General features: G+C 47.8%; 1 protein-coding gene across 1 annotated transcript in view; it reads right to left on the minus strand.

Annotated features, from left to right (window-relative positions):
- Positions 1-23251, minus strand: part of MED13 (mediator complex subunit 13) — a 1760496-nt gene that overhangs the window by 622445 nt on the left and 1114800 nt on the right. The window contains exon 17 of the mRNA XM_069615091.1: positions 4040-4207. Within this exon, the coding sequence (XP_069471192.1) occupies positions 4040-4207 (168 nt within the window). The remainder of the gene's footprint in view (positions 1-4039; positions 4208-23251) is intronic.

Raw genomic sequence — 23251 nt, forward strand, 5'->3', positions numbered from 1 at the left:
GGGTTCTTGAACAGCAACAGTCCTTCGTCCCAGATGTTGTCCAGTAACGGTACTGAGAGGACGGTCTTCCTCTTGGCCTCCCATCGTTGGCAGAAGAAACCCTCCTTCTGCTTTTCGGGACAAAGCTGGAAAAGTTCTGATGCCTCTGGCGTGAAAGGAGCCAATTTCGTCAGGAGAGGGGGCCCGGCAGGGAGTGATGGGAGATCCGTCCCCATCTCATCGCTCGGTGGAGGGGAAAAGGTGAAGGCTGTAAAGGAGGGAGAGGATGGATTTGCCTCCTCTTGTTCGGTGGGCTTCCCGACGGTCCAGGCACCGCTGGATCGTCCGCTGGGGGTAAGGGCAACCTTGTCCTCATCTCCGTACACAGGGTCTGTATAGCCATCAAGATTGCTTCTGAGTTGTCCTGTGGCATCGATGGAGCGACGGCTGGGGAGTGGGATCCTCAGTTTCCTCCACGGCCCGCGGCTCCTTGTCGGCTCCACCATTGCTCTCTACGTCCGCCTCGTCGGGATCCCTCCCGTAGGACCGGACTTCCTCGTACCTCTTGTCCAGGGTCTTTGCGACTCAGCCAGCTCATCTTCGGAGGTGGTATCTGTGTTCGTTATGGCTACTGTGACCTACCCCCTCACCCATCTTCTCCTCCCGGGGTTTCACAGGGTTCTACTCGATAGGCTGAAAAGATGATTCTCTGCGGGGTGGCAGGGAAACTCTAGGCCCAGCAGTCTTCTCCACTGCGGTAGCCGCCACATGCTTCGCCAGGGCCGCCACAACTCCTTCGATCAAGGCCTTAGCTGGGTGAATCGGGGCCTTTGAGACCTTTGGCGCACCTGAGGCCTTCACCTTGGGGAGGGTCGCTGCCTCTCTCCCCCTCGGGTGTCGCCGTCTGATCGACCGGGGTTTCTCCCGAAGCTTACCCGGGTTCTCCGACTTCCTCTTCACCGAGCCAGAGCGTTGGCTCATGGTTGATGGTGTCGGTGATATTGCGCCCTGCCTGGCAGCCAAGGAGCCCGAACCATCGGCGCTCCAGGTGCCCGCGGACTTGCGGTGCTTTGCCGTTTGTTGGGCCCCCATCGCCGGGGCGCCCTCAAAAGTCTTAGAAGACTGCTCAGACTTCTTCCTCTTCTCACCTGCTGCTGGGCTCTTCCCCTCCAGCCAGTTAGTGAGTCGAAAGCGACGATCCTTCATTGTCCGTTTGTACATGTTCTTACAAAAAGCACAGTCCTTCTCCACGTGCGATTTGTCATGAAGGCAGTAGAGGCACCTGGAGTGCTCATCTTCCTTGAAGACATTCTGCAATCTGCATCTCGGGCAGCTCATGAACAGCTTGGATCCAACAGGTGTCGTGTTTCCTTAGTCCTGGGCCATGATCACGCGGGGTAGGCCTCAAAGATCTTCCGGAATCCTCCAAGAAGTGAAAAATAGATGAAAATTCACCCTTGAGGGGCGTAGAAAAATTCCGAAACGGGTCCCCGTTGATCGGAAGTAGAATCGGTGGAGCTTGAGGCTCGATTGACCGAAAATATAAGAGTAAACTTCGAAAAAACGCAAAACGCAGTAAAAGCTAGAGAGCTATAGCACGTGGACTCCCAACACTTGAACGTGTGGTAAAAATCTGAAGATGGCTGCCAGAGGAGGGACTTCGGTAGAGGGCAGTCATTGGATGGGGGCAGTATGATCCAGAGACCAGCGATTGGTCTAAATGAGAAATACAATTTGTAAGAGAAAGTGAAATGGTTGTTATTTTACAGATGATTCCCGGCCTGACAGGGAATATTCATGAGCATGTGAATCCATGCCAGACCCCATGCTGGAACAAGGCCATGATCCGATACTTGACATGGCTGGGCTGCTCCGAAAAAAATGCAAAATCCTGCTCGACTCCTAAACGCACTCTGTTCCTGGGTGCTCATCTGGACACGGTCTTACATCAGTGACCCATCTTGCAAAGACTCACCTGCTTTCGCAAAAGCACATATGCATCAGACTGCAACCTGATGTCCCTGCTGGAGATGTCATCCAGCATTCCCCTAATGCAGCACTGCAGGAATTGTTGGATGCCTATAGATGACTGGTGGAAGCCGATCTCCGATTCTATGGAACACCAGATCCTGCCGACGTGCCCCTTCCGCAATGCTAAGCGCTGGTGGGTGCTTCGCTCCAATCCAAGCTGAAGGGTGCCCTTTCATCTGCCAGACCATCTTGTCAGTAAAGTCTTGGGGGGGGGGGGGGGTGATGGGAGGCCCACACAGGCCAACTCCATGCCAGAGGCCTCTGCTCTTGGGGAAAAAAAAGCTGCACATTAATATCCCTGAATTGCGTGCTGTGTTCTGGGCCGTAAAGTCGTTTCTACTGCAGCTTCAAAAGCGAGTGGTACAGGCGTTTACAGACATTAACCTGATGTTTTCCGTTGTTCCGTTGTCAAGGAAGGAGGCATGCGGTCCCCCATTCTGTCCACGGAAGTCCAGGCGCTGTGTACTTAGGCTCCAGTCTAGTTCAATCTCTTCTTTATTCCATTCCACTTGGCGGTGATGCACAGCATGGTGCTGGATTCCCTGAGCAGAAAACTTACCTGGACAAGTGGGAACTTTTGGGAGACCAATCATTGCATCTTCCACAGATGTATGGAGGGCGAGGGTGGGGGAGCGGAGGGACTGCGAATGTCAACCTCTTCGCTACCACGGCAAACAAGAAACGTGTGACTTTTGCCAGCAGATTGAATCATACAGGGAGCTTAGGGGACACCTTCATGTTCGCTTGGCAAGGGGATGTTACTCTATGCTTTTCGAATAATCCCGCATTCATATAGTGATAAGTTTTCAGGCATCAGTGCAAACTGATTTTGGTGGTCCCAACTTGGCTGAGGCAATTCTGGTTTTCGGCTCTCCTCAGCCACTCGTTGGCACTGCGCATCAGGCTACAACTGCTTTTCATCCTTCTGTCCAGAGACCAAGGAGCAGTGCTGTACTATTACCCGGGCCTGCCTGGCTCCCGCTTTCATAGGGAATTTGGCGGTATTCCTTTGCCTCTGATCGTCAAGATGTACTAGCCAGGGCCCGTGCATCCTCCACAGTTTACTGCTACAAGAAAGAGCAAGATGAAATATAGATCTCCATTTGGTGTTCTGGCCATGACTGCAATCCCCTGCATGTACAAGCTTAGGATGTTTTGTCATACCTTTTGTCTTAGGCACGGGTTCGCCTTGTTTATTCTTCCATTAAGTAACCACTTTGGTTTCCCGTGCAAGTGCATGACCTTGCATGGGATTACCTGGCATGGCAGGAAGGCGGCCGCACTACAATATGTCCAATGAACAAACGAGAAATCTCATGGCACGGCCATGTTCGGACACTAGCCATGCTTAGTAGATAATGCAGTAAATGCAAATGTGCATACTATAAATATTGTAAACCGTTAACTGCTGCCACCAACTTGTCTTTTGGCACATTTAAAAGTTACCAACAATCCCTTAGTTAATACTCTAGGGTGACACAAAAGTATCCCCCATTGTAAAATGCTGTGTACAATGTTGAAAAGTTACCAAAGAAGGTAAAAAGTAGAAAGATAAAAATGGAAAAACAGTTTCACAGTACTGACGCAGTCTGCAGGACTAGTCGGTTTCCCCATAAGAAATGAGCAAAAGCAAAGCTGAAGTCTGGACAGGGTTAAAAACATAACTACAAAGTTTGGGGATCCATAATACAATAGGGAGAGAAAGTTGCCTAAAAGAAATCTTTCCCAACACCTGCAAGTCGCCTTGTTCAATTTCCCAAAATACTGTATCTATACAAAAGCAGCTTTAAGCTACTTTTAAGGGGTATTTAGTAAAAACAAAATGTAGCTAAGCAGTTGATGTAATTAAATAAAAACCAAATTTTCTAATAACCAATTGGTAGGTGGCGCTTTTCAAGGTTTTAGACTATTAATGAAGATCTCATTATGGAGGATAAAGTACAACACAAACAACTGTTGAAGACACACTTGCTCATTTATTTAACTTTTACAAATGGAAAGCCATTTGAATTTCATTTTTGTGGCTTACCGTAAGTGCCCCGGCCAGCCATTTTGTGAAACTGCTGCCACGTGAGAGGACCCTGCACACCCCAAGATCTTACAGTTCGTTTTTTCTGAATTGCATCCTGCAGAACTGGCTGGAGTGAATGTAGCATCCGGAGAATGTCCTGCGAACACTGCATGCTCACATCCACAGCTAGTAGGGAGACAATGCGAGAACAGTTAAGACCAAACTCTTGATAGTGGTAGTTGTGGCAGAGCAGGATGGCTTAAATCAAGTGAGGGCAGAAGGTCGATAGAGAATTACAGTTAATCCCCACATTTACTGTCAAAGAATTCGGTACACTGGTATACTAAAAAAAACACTAAAATTACACAAGTACTTAGTTAAAATAGGTATTTTCCTTAATTGACAGTAATAACACATTAAATATAAAAACAAAGTCACCTAAGACGCAACCCACTCCTAAACTACATGTCTGCTACCTACTGGTAGGCACAAAGCTAAAGAGTGGGGAGAAAATGGAACCGTAGACAGATGAATACTACATACAAATATGCATTCAGGGTTCAAAATGCTAACTGTCACAGTAATTCCTAAACCCGTAGTTAGTGTAGTTGTATCGTGCATCTTTATGTCTAAGTACAGAATCTAGGAGAAGATTAAGGGTCAATACTTCAGGCACAAACTGCAACTACACCAAAAGTCAGAATAAAATTAGACAGATGGTACCAAACCTGTAACATCAGATCACACTCCTAGGCACTTAAGGATAAAAGTAAACACCAGTGTAACATAGTAGCAAGGCATTTCCACAGACTAAGAGTTTAACATAAGATTTTAATAATGCATTAAAAATCATGAGTTAATGCTAAAGTTGTTGGATTTGGCCTAAAGCTCCCTGTATCCAGCCTGTATTTAAACTAAGATGACAAAAGGAAAGGTCCTCACCTTGACTACTATGCTCACATAGCGTGCCCCCCGACCCTTCCTCCAGACTAGTGGGAGTTCCTGCTCGTAGGGACGGGGCCTGAATTTGGCACATAGCAGAAAAAGCTCCAAAATGTTACTGTCACAAGCACACACCCATCAAGGTTCTGACCCCAGCTTTGCCCCGCCAGTCTTTTTCCCTTGCCTAGGCTGCACCAGAGTAATATTTAGATGATGTGGGAGGGCATATGGAGGAAGGGCTATGGATGAGTATAGTATTCACTATAAATTTCAACCTCCATATTGATGGGAGACCAGAATACACACTGAAGGGGTGGTGGTCAGGAATGTTTGACCAAACCGAACATCAGCTCGGGAGATTGAGTCCAAGAAGTAGCGCAGTCAGAAATCAAAGGGCAACGTTCAAGTGGTGGCTCTACAGATCTACAGCATGTCTCAAAGGGCACTGAGGTCGCTTTGGCACGTACCACAGGTATAGAGACATTTCGGGACCTGAAGCTCTTGACTTTTAGCATTCAACAGTGCACTAGACAATCCAGAAGGCAATTATGGCTTTACACTTCAAAACCCATGCAACCTGCCCCAATAAAGCCTGGAAGATCTGGATTCAGTCAGATCAAGGAAGAATTTCAGGGCACAGACTTGGAGATGAGGCATACTTTTCCCTTTTGAGCTAGACTTGGGTAGATCACCAGCAAGGACAATTCCAGATTAATGATGAACCCATGGAAGCACTTCACTTGTGTATAAGCGCTGTACAAATAAACAATTACAGACAAAATCATGGATCAGAAGGGAGGGTGTGTATGCAGTACCACCTTATCCTTGTGAGGCTCAAAGGGTTTGTGAGCCAGGGCTGTGAGGGGAAACAAGACCGTCCCAGGAAGGATGTCGGCTCCTCACTGGTGGAAATACAAGTTAGTTCCTTGGGTTTTTTTAATCACCATGTTGGAGATAACGGTAACGCAAAGCTTAAAAGTGGCACGACCAACCAAGAGCCCTAAGCAGCCCCATCTTGAATGAATGCTAGAACAGGGTTCAACCCGCAAGACAGTGAGCCCCTGACTGTCAAGGTACCAGTGACAGAACATTGTCCAATTGCTTTTGTGTTGGGCCTTCATGGACATAAAACAAGCTGCCATGATGACCTTCATGTTCCCTCTCGCCAGCCCAAAATGTCCCAAGATCACTTAAGGAACCAGGCTGACACTGCAGCAAGGGTGAGGGCGGAATGGCAAGCATCCACCCTCCCCCGTCTCAGACAGCAGATAACAGACTGCAGGAGTCTAATCTGGACCAGCAGAGATGGGTTGTTCCGGACCAAAAACCAGAATTTGGGCTGCCATTAAGGGGCCACTAGAATAATCAAACGGGTACTGTTCACCCTGAACTCTCTCACAACCTATGCAGGATTGAAAACCAGGGAAACTTGTAAAGCACCATCCCCTAATAAGAAATGAACAGACCACCCCCCAGCAAATTTTAGTGTCTGCCTAGCTAAGACCAGACACTTGCTGTTCAACGAAGTCGCAAAAAGCATCCACTGAGGGGAGGGTGGATGGGTGTTCCCCTGCAAACATCTATTGAACCACCTCAGTGAGTTCCAACTTGTGGACTGTAGTTTCTAGTCTGCGGAGTACATCCACCTCAAAGCATCCCTTTCCAGGGAGATTGAGAGCCTGAACGTGAATGCTCTGTGAATAGCCCATTTCCACAACTCATCTGGAGAGAGCGAGCTTCAGAGAACTGGCCCCACTCTGCTGATTTACATGAAACATTGCATATGTGCTGCGTTGCCAGTTAAATGAAAACAAGAATTCTTGTTCACTGGAACAAATGACCTTGTGCATTGAATAGGTCTTCAAGTCCCAGAACATTGATGTGGAGCTCGGACTTCTCCGAATCAATAAATCGTGCACCCTCTGGTACCACCATGGTGCCATCCCATTTAACCAGTTATGAGTCTGTGGTTGTCCATGTGACGGGGGGGGGGACCCAGAAATGCACTCCTCCCGTGATTGGTGCAATCACTCCAGATGGGGTGGAAGAGCGAGGCATCTAGAACCACTGATTTCAGTTGCATGGGTTGACGCCAGACAGAGGCCCAATAGAAGCTCCCCAATCAACAAATGAGACCCCAGAGAACTATTTTGTGAGGGTAAGCCCTGAACAGAAACCAACATAACCAAAAACCCACTCAACCTCAATGTTCATTGCTAGTCAATCATGTATTTATATATGTGTACCATGTCATAAGCAGGTTGCTTTTTTACACAAAAAAAACATGGTCCTGCATTTCATTGTACATTAATCCAATAACATCAATAAATAATTCATGAATATATTCTCACTGTCCACACATACCTAAGTGCTCTTTAATCACCACATTCCCACTACTCATTCACACCTAAAGTGCTAGTTGCTCCACAATACCTAAAGTGCATACTTGCTGTACAATTAAATGAGTCATTTTGCAATCACATTACAAAATTGCCCTCAAGTAGCATTTGAGGAATGCTCTTTTTTATGATTTTATTAAGTTTTATGAAACATAATCAGTAACATACAGACATCACTTGGAACATGTTAAAACAAGCTATATTCTGTGCAATCTACCCTCTTCCAAATGAACTGCGGTCACAACTCCCCCCCTCCCCTCCCCAGAACACAATTTCTTGTCTTAGTCCAAATATGCTGAGTTTATGTTAATGTTGTATGATATCCACTTTCCATATGGTCTTATTGCGTGGTCCAAACTGAGTGTTCAGGGCATAGATAATCACTCATCCCCAGAATTCCCATGTGTATGCATTTTGTAGGTCAATCAATTCCACCTTTGGCAGTGGCTCATCATCCCTCACCTTGTATTGACCCTCGTGCAGGGTTGGGCATGAACACATTTACAAAATCGTTCCTGTTGGGGAAAATTCTAAGGCTAATTTCCCAAACCTAGTGAGTCCCCCAGCAGCTTTGCTGGATTTTTGGGGTTTGTTTTTTTCTCCTGCTAAGAGTGAGACCTTTCCTCCCACTCTTAGGCATGATTTGAGGTATGTCTGACTTTTTGTGCGCTTATGGGCTATGTTTTTTTTTTACTCCATAGGGCATCATCTGTTTTTGTGTAGGTGTTACACAGCACCCTCAGTGCAGTAACACAGGGGTGTCATAGTGACCCCCATACATAGACTCCATACCCTGGGACTGACTGCTGTCTCCCAGGGCATGTAAAGTCACCATTGACTTTACTAGTCCTAAATTGAAAACAGAACCAGTACAAACCATCATATTGTGGAAGTACTGGAAGGGGTTAATTCGATTGCCCCTGGGTCTGTTTACAAGGGGGGCACTGTCCAGTCTCCCCCTTGTCGAGTTTCTGGCTGGTGGCAGCGGTTACCACGCAAAATATTCCACCAGAATATTTCCTATGGGATTTTCCCATTGATTTTAAAACGCACCACTTTTTGGTGCAATGTTAAAGATGCCACCCGTTTATTTGATAAAATCACCGGTTGGGTCTTTTCGCCAGAACTCTTTTCTAAAATGGCGTTCGTGTCCGTCTCTAACTCCAACCAAGGTTGGGCCCTTTGTTCCACTTTTTGGCGGGCTTCTCCACAGAAGCCCTCCAACTGGTGCCACTCTGGGTGCCACAGGATGTGTGGGTGGGGGAATAGGCACCCTGGACTGCGTTGCCTTAGCAACTCAAGTAGCACTCTGTTCTGATTGGCCCAGTGGTGAGCCGCCCAGCTCACCACTTAGCATGAATGAGTGACAGCTAGGCTGTTGAATGGGGGCTTTTCTGCATAAAAGCAGGGCTTTTGGGTCTGGAACTTCAGAAGTCGCCACAGGACCCAAGAAATCCAAAGAGGGGAGAAGCTGAGACATCTGCAGCGACGACACCACCGGTGGAGCCCTGCTGCAACGACCTCACCACTTTCCCGACGACAAGAGAAGATCTTCTGCTGAAAGAGTCTTCTTCCTCTGAGCTGGTGGGATCAACCAGTTCGCCATTTCGCCTTCCAGGACGTCTCTTGGTCGAATCGCACGTGTCAAGCACCCCTGCGGCCAGATAGCCAAGCTTCACCACTGTGACCGTGAATAAAAGAAACGCACCTTTTAACCGACGAACTCCGCGGCTGGTCTCTTCCCTGGGCAGTGCAACGACTCCAAGTTTCCTCCTGGACGAGATCCTTTCTTCCCCTGGTCGAAACCAGGAAACTGCACCCGCTGCCAGGTACAACTGCCACCGCTGGAGCTTCCTCAACTTTAAAAGTACTATGTTCCACCTGGCCCCAATTTCTACGGTTTGCTAAAGGTGACCCTTAAATCCTTGGCTTTCCAACTGGACTGGCCCCCAGACCTTCTAACTTGACCTTCTGAATCAACCCAACCTCTTTTGAACATTTTTACAAAGACTTGAATGCATTTCTAAACTGTGTGATCTTGGGCACATTTCACCTTCCTCCATTTAAAGTGGACCTGGCCTATGAACTTTGGCTCTACAGTAGACTCTGCCTTCCTTCACTAACTTGTTTTGGTCTTAGAAAAGTGTTGGGAACTGTTTATTTTATGACTTGCCTTTTTCTCTCCCTTTGATTTAATTATTGGAGTGCCATCTAAGTTACGGCCTCACATCGGTTTTGACAAATAGTGGTGTTTTGACTTAGACTTGTCTAATAATTCTTAAGTGAGGTGTGTATACTTTTCTGACTGTTTGAACTTGCTTGGATTTATAGCGCTAGTGTATTTCGTTAAGTGTGTGTTAAATGAATAATTATATATTTTTGATACAAAGCTCTGGTCAGTGTTTGCTTGCTCTACTGTGTTTTTAGCCCTATTGTGTATCCTCTGTATACTGCCCTACTCTTCTTGAGAGAAGAGTGACTGCTCAGCCACAGCTACCAGGTAAATCTGAGTGGTACAGACTGCTACCAATTGGGTTTACTGCTTACTCCTGTAGTCTTAATCTTCTTGCAGTGGTCCCCAAGGGAACAGCACAGGATTCTGCCTAACAGTTCCACATCAATTTGTTTTGAGCTGCACTCCCATGGAGGGCTGCTGTGATTATTTCCATTGTGTAAATGTTTGTAGCAACTCCGGTCCACTCTCTTGTTCGGGACCCAACTGGCTTTCCACTTAATCGCCAAGCAGGCCAGTGAGGCAAGTAGTAAGTGGACCACAATTCCATTCATTCTCATTTCACCTTCACATTCTTCCAAACCGAACAGTATCAGGAGAGGTGTAGCCTCTCGAGATATCCCATCTATCTGCTTAATACAACCAAGAACCTCATTCCAGTACGCCTGCACCTGGGGACATTCCCCCCACATGTGCCATCTATGGAGTAACTTAGTGGTATGTAATTTATATTGAGCAGCTATAGATACCTGTGATGTTCCTTTACATATTCTCGCCCACAATTCCTCATCCAATTCTCTTCCGAAATCCTGCTCCCACCTGTTCTTAGTTAATAGTTAATCCTTTCCCAGTATCTAACAGTGCTCTGAACATGCTCTAGACCAGTCCCTTGGTCTCTAACTGTATCTAGTAATTTCTCAAACGGGGTGTGGTCTCTTTGTACTTTCTCACGCCATTCCTTCCTCACGAGGATCCCCTTAAGTTGTAAAAAGGGAAAGACAGGTAGTGGGTGCATACCCAGCACCTCTTCCAGTTCCGTAATCGTGAGGAAGACACTACCCTTCCATAATTGATCCACCCTTGCGAGGCCCGCATCAAACCAGGATTGGAATCGTGCATGGTTTGGGATCTCCTCACATACCCCCGGAGCCCATATGTGGCTTAGAGGAGAAGGCCATGTGCTAACACCCTTCATGTCTGCCCCCACGCCCTGCATATTTCCCATATCGTGCCTAGTATGGGGTGGTTATGGAGTCTGAGTTATTTTATTTCTAGGAACCCACATCCACTCAGACAGTGGCAGGGGTTAAATTGTGGTTATCAAGGTGTATCCACTGCAACTACTTCCTTCCTCTCAAGTGGGGAATCAATACCCTCAATTGCACTGTGTGGTAGTATAGTGTTGGGTCAGGGAGACCCACCCCTTCTTTTTCCCTGGGCAAGACTCCATATACTCAATCCTCGCTTTTTTCCCCTGCCATAAGAATCTCAGACTGGCTCTTTCTACTTCTCTGAAGAATGCCTCTGGGAGTTTTTAATGGAAGCATTTGGAATGGACATCGGAATCTTGGCAGGCACACCATTTTTACTGCGTTGAGTCTCCCAAATCCAGGAGATTGTGAGCTTCTGACATTTCGCCAAATCCGCATTGAAACAAGGTAGAAGGTGGGGGAAGTTTGCGTCGTATATATTTTCTAAGTCCTGTGTTAAAATAATCCCCAGATAATGGAGAGTGGAATCTATCACAAGGTTAAGCATAGAGTCTTGTAGCATTCTCATGGGCTAGTTTCTGTAAAGGGAACAGTATGGATTTAGATCTATTAATTTTGAATTCCGAAACGTCTCTGTATTTTCTAAATGTATGGCTCTAGGTATTGATGTCAGGGGATTTTTAACATGGAGCAAGGTATCGTCAGCATAGAGATCCACCTTGTACTCCCTTCAATCCACCTGGAGTCCCTCAACTTGACGATCTGCTCTGAGTGTTATGGCAAGGGGCTCTAGGGAGAGAGCAAACAGTATCGCTGAAAGAGGGCAGCCTTGTCTCGTGCCTCTCTAGGTTGAACCATCTGGAATATTCCGAGTTGACCATGACTGATGCCTTGGGAGATTTGTAGACAGCCTTGACCCCTTTTTTGAAGATAGGGTCCAGTCCGACTTTGTCAAGTAGAGCCTCTAAGAAGCTCCACTCTACTCTATCGAATGCTTTTTCAGCATCAATCGGCAGAAGTGCGGGGTCGCCCGACATTCTTTTTGACTTGCCCATCGTGTCCGCTCGCCGTCTTCCTAAAATATATCCGACCTGGTCGGAGTATCAATAGGGGCATGTGGGTCTCAAGTCTAGCTGCCACTACTAGAGTGTACATTTTTGCATCAATATTAAGTAGTGAAATAGGACGATATGATCCACATTGCTTGGGGCCTTTGCCCTCTTTAGGGATCACGAAAAATCAACGCCTGTGAGAAGGATTCGGGGGCCACTCCTGTCTGCAGTATATCGTTAAATAAAATCAACCATAAAGGGGAGGAGGGATGAGATAAGTCTTATAGAATCCCACGTCATACCCATCAATGCCCGGTGCTTTCCCTTGTGGGAGACTCTTGATCGCTCTTTCGACATCTTCTGCTGTAAATCGGAGATTCCATCTCTTCTACTTTATCTGGAGCAAGTCTCGACATGTCCACCCCCCATGCCCCCATATGTATTGGTCTATGTCTGTTTCTTCTTTTGCCGTTTCGGATCTATATAGATGCTCGTAAAATTTTGCAAAGGCCTCTGGGATCTCTTTCGCTTCTGCTATCTGGACATCCCCTCCCACTTGAATGGCGGCTACCCACCTCTCTGCTCGTTGTCCTCGCAGTCTAACAGCCAACAGTGCATCACCTTCATCACCCTTCTCGTAATGCTTTTGTCTGAGAAACTGGAGTTTGCGTGTGACTAACCTCTCTCCAAAGCGTCGGCGCTCCTCCCTTTTCTGTACAACTTCTGCTACTTTCTCTGCTATCCCCTTGGTGGCTTTCTGTGCTGTAGCGTCTAGTTGCTTGATCTCGCTCCTCAATCTCTTCTTTCAGTTCAGGACGGAAGACAGGGTCCTTCCACAGGGTTTCATTGCAATGCCACTTCGGGCACTTATGTGGTAATTTGAACAGGTTCATGTCAACGGTGACCATATCATTGTCTGATCACGAAATAGGGACAATCTGAGGCAGTTGCAGCATCATTCAGGTCCCCCGAAAGATACAGATGGTCTATTCTAGTAAATGTAGAGTGAGGCGCAGAGTAGAATGTGAACCCTTTTTCGTTGGGATGAAAGTTCCAGCAAATGTTATCATCATTTCTATCACCCCAGCACAGCCATGTCTACCGGTTCACCTGCCTCTAGATTACCAGCCTACCTATCCCACATAGAATCTACCCATAAATTAAAATCTCCACCAGAATGACATGCCCTGAGGCTTCCAACATTCTCCCAACGCTGGGCAGTCTCGCTTCCTACAACGCACTGTTCCGAAGATAAAGTGTTGCGAGTGTGGCATTGTGCATCTTTTTACCCATCACTGTGATGGCCCTTCGCTGCACGTAAGTCCATATGTTAGTAATCTCAAGATTGAGACCCTTCCTTACCAGTATACCCATTCCTGCCTTCCGCAAGGGACCAGAGGCTCAATATTAATTTCCCATCCTAGAGTACAGGACCCTACGTTCTTCCCTACGTATGTACTTAGTCTCTTGAAGGACTAGTACATCCAGCTTTGCTCTCAAATTCCCTACACACTAATGACCCTGTGTATTCGATCAATCTTCGGGTTCATCAACTGCGTAGTCTTCGAACAGGACCTTCACAATCATGTGTAGGGTCTTTTTCAGGTCCTGCTCTGTTTCCCCTTCCTTATAATCAGGAGTGTCGAAGATCCGCAGGTTGTTCCACCGTTCACGATTTTCTAAATCGTCCATCTTCAGACGGAACTCATCCTCTCGGTTTTCTATCTCCACAATCCTTTGATCCATTGCAGATTCCAAGGTATTGAGGGAGGTTTGGTTGTGTTCCACTTCTTCTAGCCCTTTCCTCAATTTTGTCGATTCCAAGTGTCATCTTATCAACCTTTCCACCAATGGCCGCCCTCATACTTTTCATTTCAGTGAGTAAGGCTGCCACATCGGCCTTGGTCGCAGCTGCTTCTGCCTCTGATGCCGCCATTGCCGAATCCGGACAGGAGTCTACGTCAGGGTGATGCGGAGTACAACAGTATTGTATCAGCTTCTGGTGAGTGTTCATGTGTCCTTCGGGTGAAGTTTGATGTGCGGTACATTCTAGGTTTCCTTTTAAACGTTATCACATCAGCCTGACTCCTCTGGTTTACTCTGCACGTCTGGGGTTCGTCTTGGTCTAAGGGCTCAGTCACCTTCCTTGTATATAACGGGGAGCCTCGCTCTCTCCCTACCCCAAGAACGGATTTGGAAGGAGGGCACACACCTCAACCATGAGGGCCCAAACCTTCTCAGAGGTCGTAGTCCTGAGTCGGCTCGTTCAACATTAATTTGCTTGGGGGCGGGGGGGCGGGGGGGGATGTGCCACCAAAGCGAGAAGGTGGTATTCAACTTCTGAGGATCATACATGAGATCACCTTATTAGATCAGCGGGGTATTTTCTGTGCATAGTCTCTATTGGGAGCTTACATAGTTCAATAGGGGCTGCTTGCTGACATCTTGCAGTGGCAGGTATACCGGAGGAGGGCACACGCCCTGGTTTCGGGGGCCCAACCCTCCAGATAGTCTTGGCGGTACATCTCGGTAGGCACCTGGTGCTTCACCTGACGATTCTGTGTCGTTTGTTAGTTCTTTTGGTGGCTAGAGGGGGTCCAAGGTGTGGTTGCTATCTTGCGTGCACACTAGACCTAGTCTTCCAATGGGGAGGAAGCCTAATTCCCCTGCATGGCAGCCCCTGTGGTCGTAATGTCCTGTAGCCCAGGCTCCTCAACCTGCATGTTTTTTTTGTTTAAGTGAGGCTGGGTTTTAACGTTGTCCTTCTAGGTATGGAAATGGTCTCACTGTGTACCTCTGCTTGTTGTACTTGAGCTATGTGCAGCAGGAGTCTCGCCGCTGTACAGATCCCCTCCTGGTGTGGAGTTGCTCCACAATGTTTACTAAAGGTATAGGCCTAAATGCGATGGAAGCCGAGAGTCAGAGGGCTTCAGAATGGCTCCAGGAGCGAGTTCGAGCATGCGCCCAGTGTCTGGGTACTGGTCCCTTGTTCGAGTCTTCAGGCCCTTTGGTGGGTTGCCCAATGACACTAAATGATGTATCCAGGTAGCACGTTGGTCTGCGTCCCCCGGGTTCACTCTATAGGTGTTCTTCACTGGAGAACGTGTTTCTTACTTCAGTGTTGGTCTTGGGGGCCAATGGGCCTTCGGCACCATCTCTGTTGCAAGTGATGACAACAGGGGGAGATTGGGGCGGGTCATAAATAAGAGTCCGCTTCTGTGTTTTGGGGTGTATGTGGCGATATACTCTGTGCCTTCGGTGTTTCAGCAGTCAGGCCGTGTGGGCCGGCTGAACTCCGCATAGAGGCCCCTGCAGGCAGCGTTCCAGAACAGTCTTCCCAGAGCCAGAACCACTGCAGGCTCCCACACGGGCCCCAAAGCGTGGGCAGGATCACCTCCTACCCGTCCTCGCTCTCCAAGTAGGGGGTGCAGTTCAGGTAATCGTTGCGCATGGAAATTTGGCCGGCATCCAGACGGTAGGACGGACGCAGGAGGACTGACACAGGAGGTGCGGTCCCGGTATGCGATCAGAGCTCTACCTCAGTGTATGGTCTCCCTGGGATAGATTGTTCACGTTCATGAAACGTTTGGAGCAGTGCGACCCGGGGGAGAGGGGCCGCGGCAGAAATCTGCAAGAATTGGCGAGACTCGCCGGTTCCCTCAGTGCTCTGCAGGGGCGCTGTGATGGGGCTGCCATCGCTCACCTTTGGTTTTCTCCCCTGTAATGCGATTGAGGCTGTAGCTTTAACTTTATAAGCAAGTGTTCGGCTCGCAATCTCTTCATCAAGTAAAGGCCTCTTCGGATGGTGCAGTTTCTTCCATGGCCTGCAGCGCTCTCAGCAAGGCCCTTCTCCGCGCCCACAATCGTTTTGCTACTTCCGCTGCTTTCTGCTGGGCCAAATCGCCGTAGGAACGTGCCGCTTCCGTTGCTTGCTTGTTTGTTTCATGGCGAATCCTCGACCGATTTTCTTCGGTTTTCTCCCAGCCGGGGAGGTGTGGGAGGGGGAGGAGGGGAACAAAGAAAATACAAAATTGTAGGCTTCTTTTTTTGGGGGGGGATGAGGGGCACCCTACATTGCAGGAAAATGTTCTACTGTAACGGGGGGTGACCCTCTCCCCCCCCACCCCAAATGGAGGGCCCCACCTCATGCATCCCTCCCTGGGGTCAGATGCCCCTTCCTAGGAGCAGATATCTGCCCCCAGGGAGGGTTGCATGAGGTGGGGCCCTCCATTTGGGGTGAGGGGGGAGGGTTGAGTGCCACCCCCCGTTGCAGTATAACATTTGCTGCCAATTTAGGGTGGGCCTCAGCCCCCCCGCCCCAAACAGCAGCCTATGACTTTGTATTTTCTTTTGTTTACCCAACTTCGCTTGGCGCAGATGGGCACATTAGTGTGCCAATCTGCCCCCAGGGTGCCCAAACCCTACTGCCCCATGCATTGGAGGGCCTGTCCCACCATTTCTGGGGGCCCTCTCCCCCCCCACCCCAAATGGAGGGGGGTGTACCTCACGCAGCCATTTGTAGGAGGCCCAGGGAGGCCTGCATGAGGTGCCCCCGCCACCCATTTGGGGTGAGGGCGAGAGGGCCCCCAAAAACTGTGGGACAGGCCCCCCAGTGGGTGGGGCAGTAAGGTTTGGGCACCCCAGGACCAGATTGGCACACCAATGTGCCCCTCTGCGCCGAGGCAAGTTTCGTAAACAAAGAAAAAATGTAAAATGGTGGAACGCTTTTTAGGGGGGGCTGTGGGGCACCCCAAAGGGTCCGGGAGGTTTCTAATGGGATGGGGCATTGACCCCCCTCCCCCCCAGCCGCAATGGAGTGGGTGCCATGTCATGCATCGCTCCCTGGGACCAGAAATCTGCTCCCAGGAACGGACGCCTGAGCCCAGGGAGGAGTGCAGGACAGCCCCCCTTCCCCCATTATCTGCCCCTGGGGAGGGCTACATGAGATGGGCCGCCCCTCCAATTTGGCCATGTGTGGGTTCCCACGGGTGTCCTCTTTTGGAAAATGCATGGGGTTCCCCGTTTCCCTTGCTGGCTTCGACACCCTAGGCCCAAATCTGTAGGTTGCCCACATGAACAAAATGGGCAGTGGCGAAAGACTTGGTTACCAGTGGGTTACCCTTTTCCTTTTGCCCCGCCGGTAGGTGCACCCACACATGTGAGGTACCTTTTTCGTCGGGACGCGTGTGGGGATGCGGGAAGGTAGGCCATGTGTTGTTGGCGGTGTGTTTCGGTGGGTGGCCAGAGCGAAATATCTGAGAATGGTTTTCATTTCCAGCCAATTTCAGAGACATTTCCCTGTGTCCACTCACCGAAACACATCGCCAACAACAGAGATCATACCTTCTCGCGTTCCCACAGGTGTCCCGACGAAAAAGGTATCTCACATGTGTAGGTGCACCAACCGGGGGCGCAAAAGGAAAAGGGTAACCCCCTGGTAACCAAGCCTTTCGCCACAGCACAATGGGTAATCTACAGATTTGGGCCCAGGGTGTCGAAGCCAGCAAGGAAAACAGTGAACCCCATGCATTTCCCAAAAGAGGACACCCGTGGGAATGCGCAGAGGTCTGACTTGCGCGAAGCGGCCCAGAATTTATTACCCAGAACCCCAGACAAAGTGAACATTGTGTTTTTTTCCCCACCAAATATCACACTTTGTCGGGGATTGTGGCTAATAAAAACTGGGGCGATTTGCCCAAATCGTACCTCTGCGGATTCCCACAGGTGTCCTCTTTTCGGAAATGCATGGGGTTCCCTGTTTTCCTTGGTGGCTTGGACACCCGAGGCCCATATCTGTATGGTGTGCCAGTCGGCAGAGTCTCTGAAATTCCGGTCTGAAAACAGACTTTGGGTTACTTGTGTTTTAGGCTTTCCTTGGCACCCAGGTAGGTGCACCCACACGTGAGGTACCGTTTTCATCGGGACACCTGTGGGAACGCGGGACGCTAGGCCATGTGTTGTGTTTGTGTGGTTTTCATAACGTTTTGACCCATTTGCTGGTGCCCTTTGTCACACAACCCTTTCATTTCCCAAATGTGACCTACATTTAGTCGCTGCTTTAGGCACCATACGCTTTTGTAACCTGTACAACCTTGAAAAGGTCTGCCTGTGCTCTTTCAAAAAATGTATGCTTGCCGTTCCTCACCACATTGGTTTTCCCGATTTACACATGCTAAGTGCGTCTGTTCAGGCCGTGAGCGTAAAACTCCTGTGTACCTGGCTCAGTGTTTCGCTTGTGGTATTGCTCGTTTTGTAAAACACTACAAAAAATGTGTGCTCTCCTAACTGCAAGAGTCGGGGGAATGCAGCGGAGCATTGCTTTTCTTAAAATTCATAGAAGCCATTGCCGTACCAAGCCAACCATGTCCAACACATACCTTTTTTTTCGGTCATTTTCCCGCTTTTCCCCCAATCTATAGCAGTTTCCCCTACCTAGTTGTTGCCTGACCTACGCAAATCACCCCTTCCTAAACTTGGAATTTTGTCTACTTTACAGAAATATATGCCTTTCCGTCCTCCAAATCGGCTTTCCTACCCTTCTCTTCCATTCCGTCCATGCAAGTCCAATTGGCAAAAAGGGCCAAAATCGCCTACCTCTCACAAAACGGTTGATAACCACATCAAAATATTTTTTTTCCGTTTCCACTCAACCTGTTCTTGAAAGCCAGGAAATTGGGGAATTCAGCACAGCAAACTATTCCTTCCTAGCTCTTACAAGGAAAAAACCACAGGCTACTTCGTACATCAGTTTATTTTCCCCCTTTTTGGTTATTTTCTCACCCCCCAACAGCAACCTAGGATTCCTGGGTGGCGTTACGACCGGCTACATGTGGGGGGAAAAAAAAAGGAGCCAAATTTGGCCGAGATCTCTCATGTAACAAAAAATTTACAAGCCATTGAATGGCCACATACCGAAATCACCAAACAAGGCCCTGGGACTGGGGAGAAATACCAATGGCACTTAAAGTGTTAAGAACTTCCATCCATGCGCCAGGCCCACACCTTACCCTCGCGTCGCCAACACTCCACACTCAGTTCCTGTGGTTCCACCGATGGCGGAAGAATTTCAGTATATACGTACTGTAGGACATGGCTAGTTGGGTGTTGTGAAGGAGGGGGAGCCTGGGCTAAGAACCTGAATCACCATGAAGGTCATTTTTAATCTGTCGTCCTGGCTCTCCCTCATTCCCAACTGGTTGGGATCAGACTAAAAAGCCTTTGAATAAGCAAGGGTGATGGAGACCGCATGTACAGGATTCAGGCAAACAAGTTGCTGCGAACCTCTTCGCCGAAGTTTGCATCATTTCTAGAAGATGTGTCCATAGAATAGTGCTTGCAAAAGGCAAGCGGGGTGGCTGGGAACATACCTGTAAAGGGTACAGATGCTGCCTTTGCTCTAGAAGAATGAGCCGAAGTCTCTGTGGAGTTGCAAGCCCTTTCATGTCATAAGCCTTGGAGATACAGGAGACAACCCATTTGGCAATGGAAGTTTTTGCTACCCTATTCCCAGGTGAAGGACCACCATAAGTAATGAAGAGCTGGTCTACTTTTCTAAACGGTTTGGTCCTTTCAAGGTAGAATTTTAAAGTTCTTACAACATCTAGGTTATGTAATTTCTTTTTGGCCGCAGAAGTGTGCGGTCTGGAAAGAAAATGTGAAGACACTTCCTGGTTCAAGTGAAAGTCAGAGACCACCTTGGGTAGAAAGGAGGGGACCGTACGCAGGAAAACTTTGTCTTTATGGAATATATAGGGTCCCTTTGAGGAGAGCTCACCAATCCTTCTAGCCGAAGTAATGGCTACTAAGAAGGTTGTTTTCCAAGTTAGGAATTCCAATTAACATGATCAAAAGGTATTTGCATTAGGGCTGATAAAACCATGTTGAGATCCCACTGAGGTGGAGATTCACGAATAGGAGGATGTAAACTTAAAAAGGGCCTCAAAGTGCCTTTTAATGGCTTTGTTAGAAAGAGAACTACTTGTGTTATCTATTCAGGTAAGCACCGATAGCTCATAAGTAATGTTTGCACGGGTCTACTTTGACACCAGTGGAAACAAGATAAGACATGGACGTGACATAATTAATAGAGGCCTTTAGAGGGTTAAGGTCTTGTTCGAAGGCCCAGTGACAGAAACGTAACAATTTACTATGATATCTCTTCTTAGTGGAAGCTTTTTCTGGCGTCTGACATGATGGCAATCTTTTAATCTGACAAATCTAAGCGGGAGAAGGCTTGCTTCTCAGGAACCAAGCCTTCAAGTTAGTCCAGGACAGAGCTATTGGAATAATCGTTCGATGGTGTGACATTTTGAATTTGGTCAATATCTTGTGAATCAATGCGAGCAGTGGGAACGCATAAAGTGTTAGATTAGAACAATCCAGCTTAGAGCATCTCTCAGGGATAGAAGACCCTGACCTTTCTTTGATGCAAACTGAGGACATAGTGAGTTGTGCTGATTAGCAAAGAGGTCTACTGATGGATGGCCCCACTTCTGAAATGTGTGCTACTGATGGTTTCAGCTCCCACTCATGCGGACCAGACTAACCTGCTCAGTTTGTCTGCAAGAACGTTCTTCCCCCTCGAGATGGGATGCCAACAAGAAAATGTGATTTTGAAAGGCGCAGTACCAATTTTTTTGCTAGGAGACACAGGGGGTGGGAGCGAGTGCCCCCCTGCTTGTTGATATAAAACATTGCAGTGGTATTGTCTGTTAGAATTTACCATTTTTCCTTGAGGTGAGGGAAGAGAAGATTTTAGGGCAAAAAATATGTCTTAGTTCCAGGACATTTATGAGTTCCTTTTCCTGAGAGGACCAAAGACTGAGCGGTTAGACTTTGACAATGGGCTCCCCAACCGTACTCCTAAGAGTTTGTTATGACTATTTGGTGAGGAGGAGGTTGCATGGGGAACCCTATTAACAGGTTCTCTGGGGAGCTCAGAGTACAGAGTCCTGAACTTGTTTTGGAATTTGGATTTTCATTTGCAGGGAATCCGAGAGCTGGTTACAGGCTAGAGCAAGATGCCACTGGATCGTTCTCATATGGAGCCTTGCGAAGGGCACTAGGTTTATGCAAGAGGCCATGAGGACCAAAAGCCTTTGAAACCACCAGGGTGTTAGGGTCTGGTGGGCAGATAGCTGTAGGATGTTTTCTTGAATGGCTTCCAGCCTTTCCAGGGGTGGAAAGGCTTTGTGTTGAGTAGTATCTATAACTGCTCCTAGAAATTGGATCATTTGCGAGGGATTGAGTTGGGATTTTGTCACATTTATGGAGAACTATAGGTTGAACTGAGTATGACAAGTTACTTGCAATTTTTGAAGCAATTCCTCTGCAGACTGGGCCTTGAGAAGCCAGCCATCTAGGTAGGGGTACAGATGGACTGTCCATAACCGAAAGTAGTCTGCCACTGACCCCAGCACTTTTGTGAAAACCCTGGGAGCAGAATATAGCCGGAAGGGAAGACATGTGAAATGGTAATGAGACCTTCCTATTGTGAATCTTAGAAACTGACGGTGGTGTTTGTAGATGGGGATGTGAAAATAAGCATCCTGTAGATCTAGAAATGCCATCCAATCGTTTGGATACAGAGAACACCTAATCTGAGGAAAGGTTACCATGTGGAAGGTATCTAAAGACAGAAAATGGTTTAGGTCCAGAATTGGACAGATCCCACCTGATTTCATTGGAATCAGAAGGTAAGGAGAGTAAAATCCATCACCTACTTCATCTTGAGGAACTAACCCTATTGCAAAGGAGTTTTTGAATCTTTTCTAGGAGCTCTGGGGGTGATTTTTGGAGCTTTAGAGAGGAAGGTGGAGTAGCCGGAAGGGCAAGGCGGTAATCATGTTGACTAATATTCAGAACCCACTCTCGAGTAATGGTTTTCCAAAAAGGGAGGAAGCTGGAAAGCCTTCCTGCTACCGGCGATGTATGCTCCCTGATGAAGGTTGGAGTGAAAGTTATGAAAATGCCCGGATGGAAGTTAAAGACTTCTGCTCCTCATCAGAAGAGGGAGGGCCTGATTTAGTTTTGGGACTAGATATTCTATTTTTAGAAGAGTAGTAGGATTTAGCAGAAGTGGCAGAACCACTGTATCCTTGTGTATGTGGTTTAAATGCTTTGAAATCTTGGCAATATGGTTGTTTCACTGAAATTGAGCAAAGGGTTTTAGTTGATATAACACTGGCCTTACATTTCTGAAGGACATCATCTGTAGATGGATAGAACTGTGTTTTGCCATTGACTGGAAGATCAATCACTTTCTCCTGGTTATCTTGGTGGAGGGAAGAGGGTGACAAATGTGTGCCTACACATGCAGACTACACTAGTGACTGCCCTTGCAGTGGTGTCACTGAGGTCTTTGACTACTTGAAGCTGTTGGATAGCAACTTCTCTACCCTTTGAAATCCAGAAGGAAAATTTGTCTGCAGCTTCCTGAGGGAGCATGCCAGTGAAGCGTTCAAGATTGTCACAATTAAGGATATTAAAGCCTGCCAGAACTGTAGCAGTATGAACCTGCCCAAGTTGTAAGGTAGAGGTGGTGTATGACTTTTTACCTTGGGTCTCCCATGCTTTTGCCTTCTTGTCTAGCACTGAAGCTGGAGAAGGGCCTTTAACCTTTGTGCCAAGGGCAGCAGAAATTACTGATTGAGCTGGAAGGTTAGCCACAAGTAAGAAAGGTTTGTCCTTAGGCACCTTGTATTGGTTATCTAGGGCCTTGGAGCTGAATCGGAATGAGGCTTTCCCAAATGAACAAGAGCTTGGTCTAGAACTGACAATTCCACGGGAAGTGCAACTTTTGAGTGCTGAGATTGCAAAAACACCCGGCGTCTCCAGCTTATCCTTTGGAAGGATTTCTAGAGCCTGCATGGCTTTATTCATGTTGTCATGGAACACCTTAGATTGTGACTGAGTCAGAGTCCTTTCAAATCTTTTGGGTGGAGGCGCAGAGTCCTCATTGTCCACTGGTACCGTGATAGGGTCGGAATAGGGTCGATGGGTACAGATCCCCGAGGTAACGTGGGTGACATTTTGTCCTTGATGCGTTGAGGCAAAACTTCTAGGAACGGTTCAGAAAGCATCGTTTCCAGCACAGTGCAAGTGATGATATTCGCCATTTGGGAACGGCTAGGTAGAGGGCCTGCTAGTCTGAAGTAGAAGATTCAGCCCTATTAGGCAGTTGGTTAGGATTGCAGATGTTCAACATCACGGGTCAAGGCACCTGAATGTTGGTTAGAACCACCTGGGGGTCCAGGATGTGTTGGTTCCCGGTTTAGGTTAACCCTAATTGTCCTCTGACTTAGGAGACAATTGAGACAAAATGTGATGAGTTTGAGCTCACAGGAGTGATGACCAATTGTTCTGGTGTAACCGTACATTTTCAATCATCAAAG

Source organism: Ambystoma mexicanum, chromosome 9 (genome assembly GCF_040938575.1).
Source record: "Ambystoma mexicanum isolate Mex_15411 chromosome 9, UKY_AmexF1_1, whole genome shotgun sequence".
NCBI lineage: Eukaryota > Metazoa > Chordata > Amphibia > Caudata > Ambystomatidae > Ambystoma > Ambystoma mexicanum.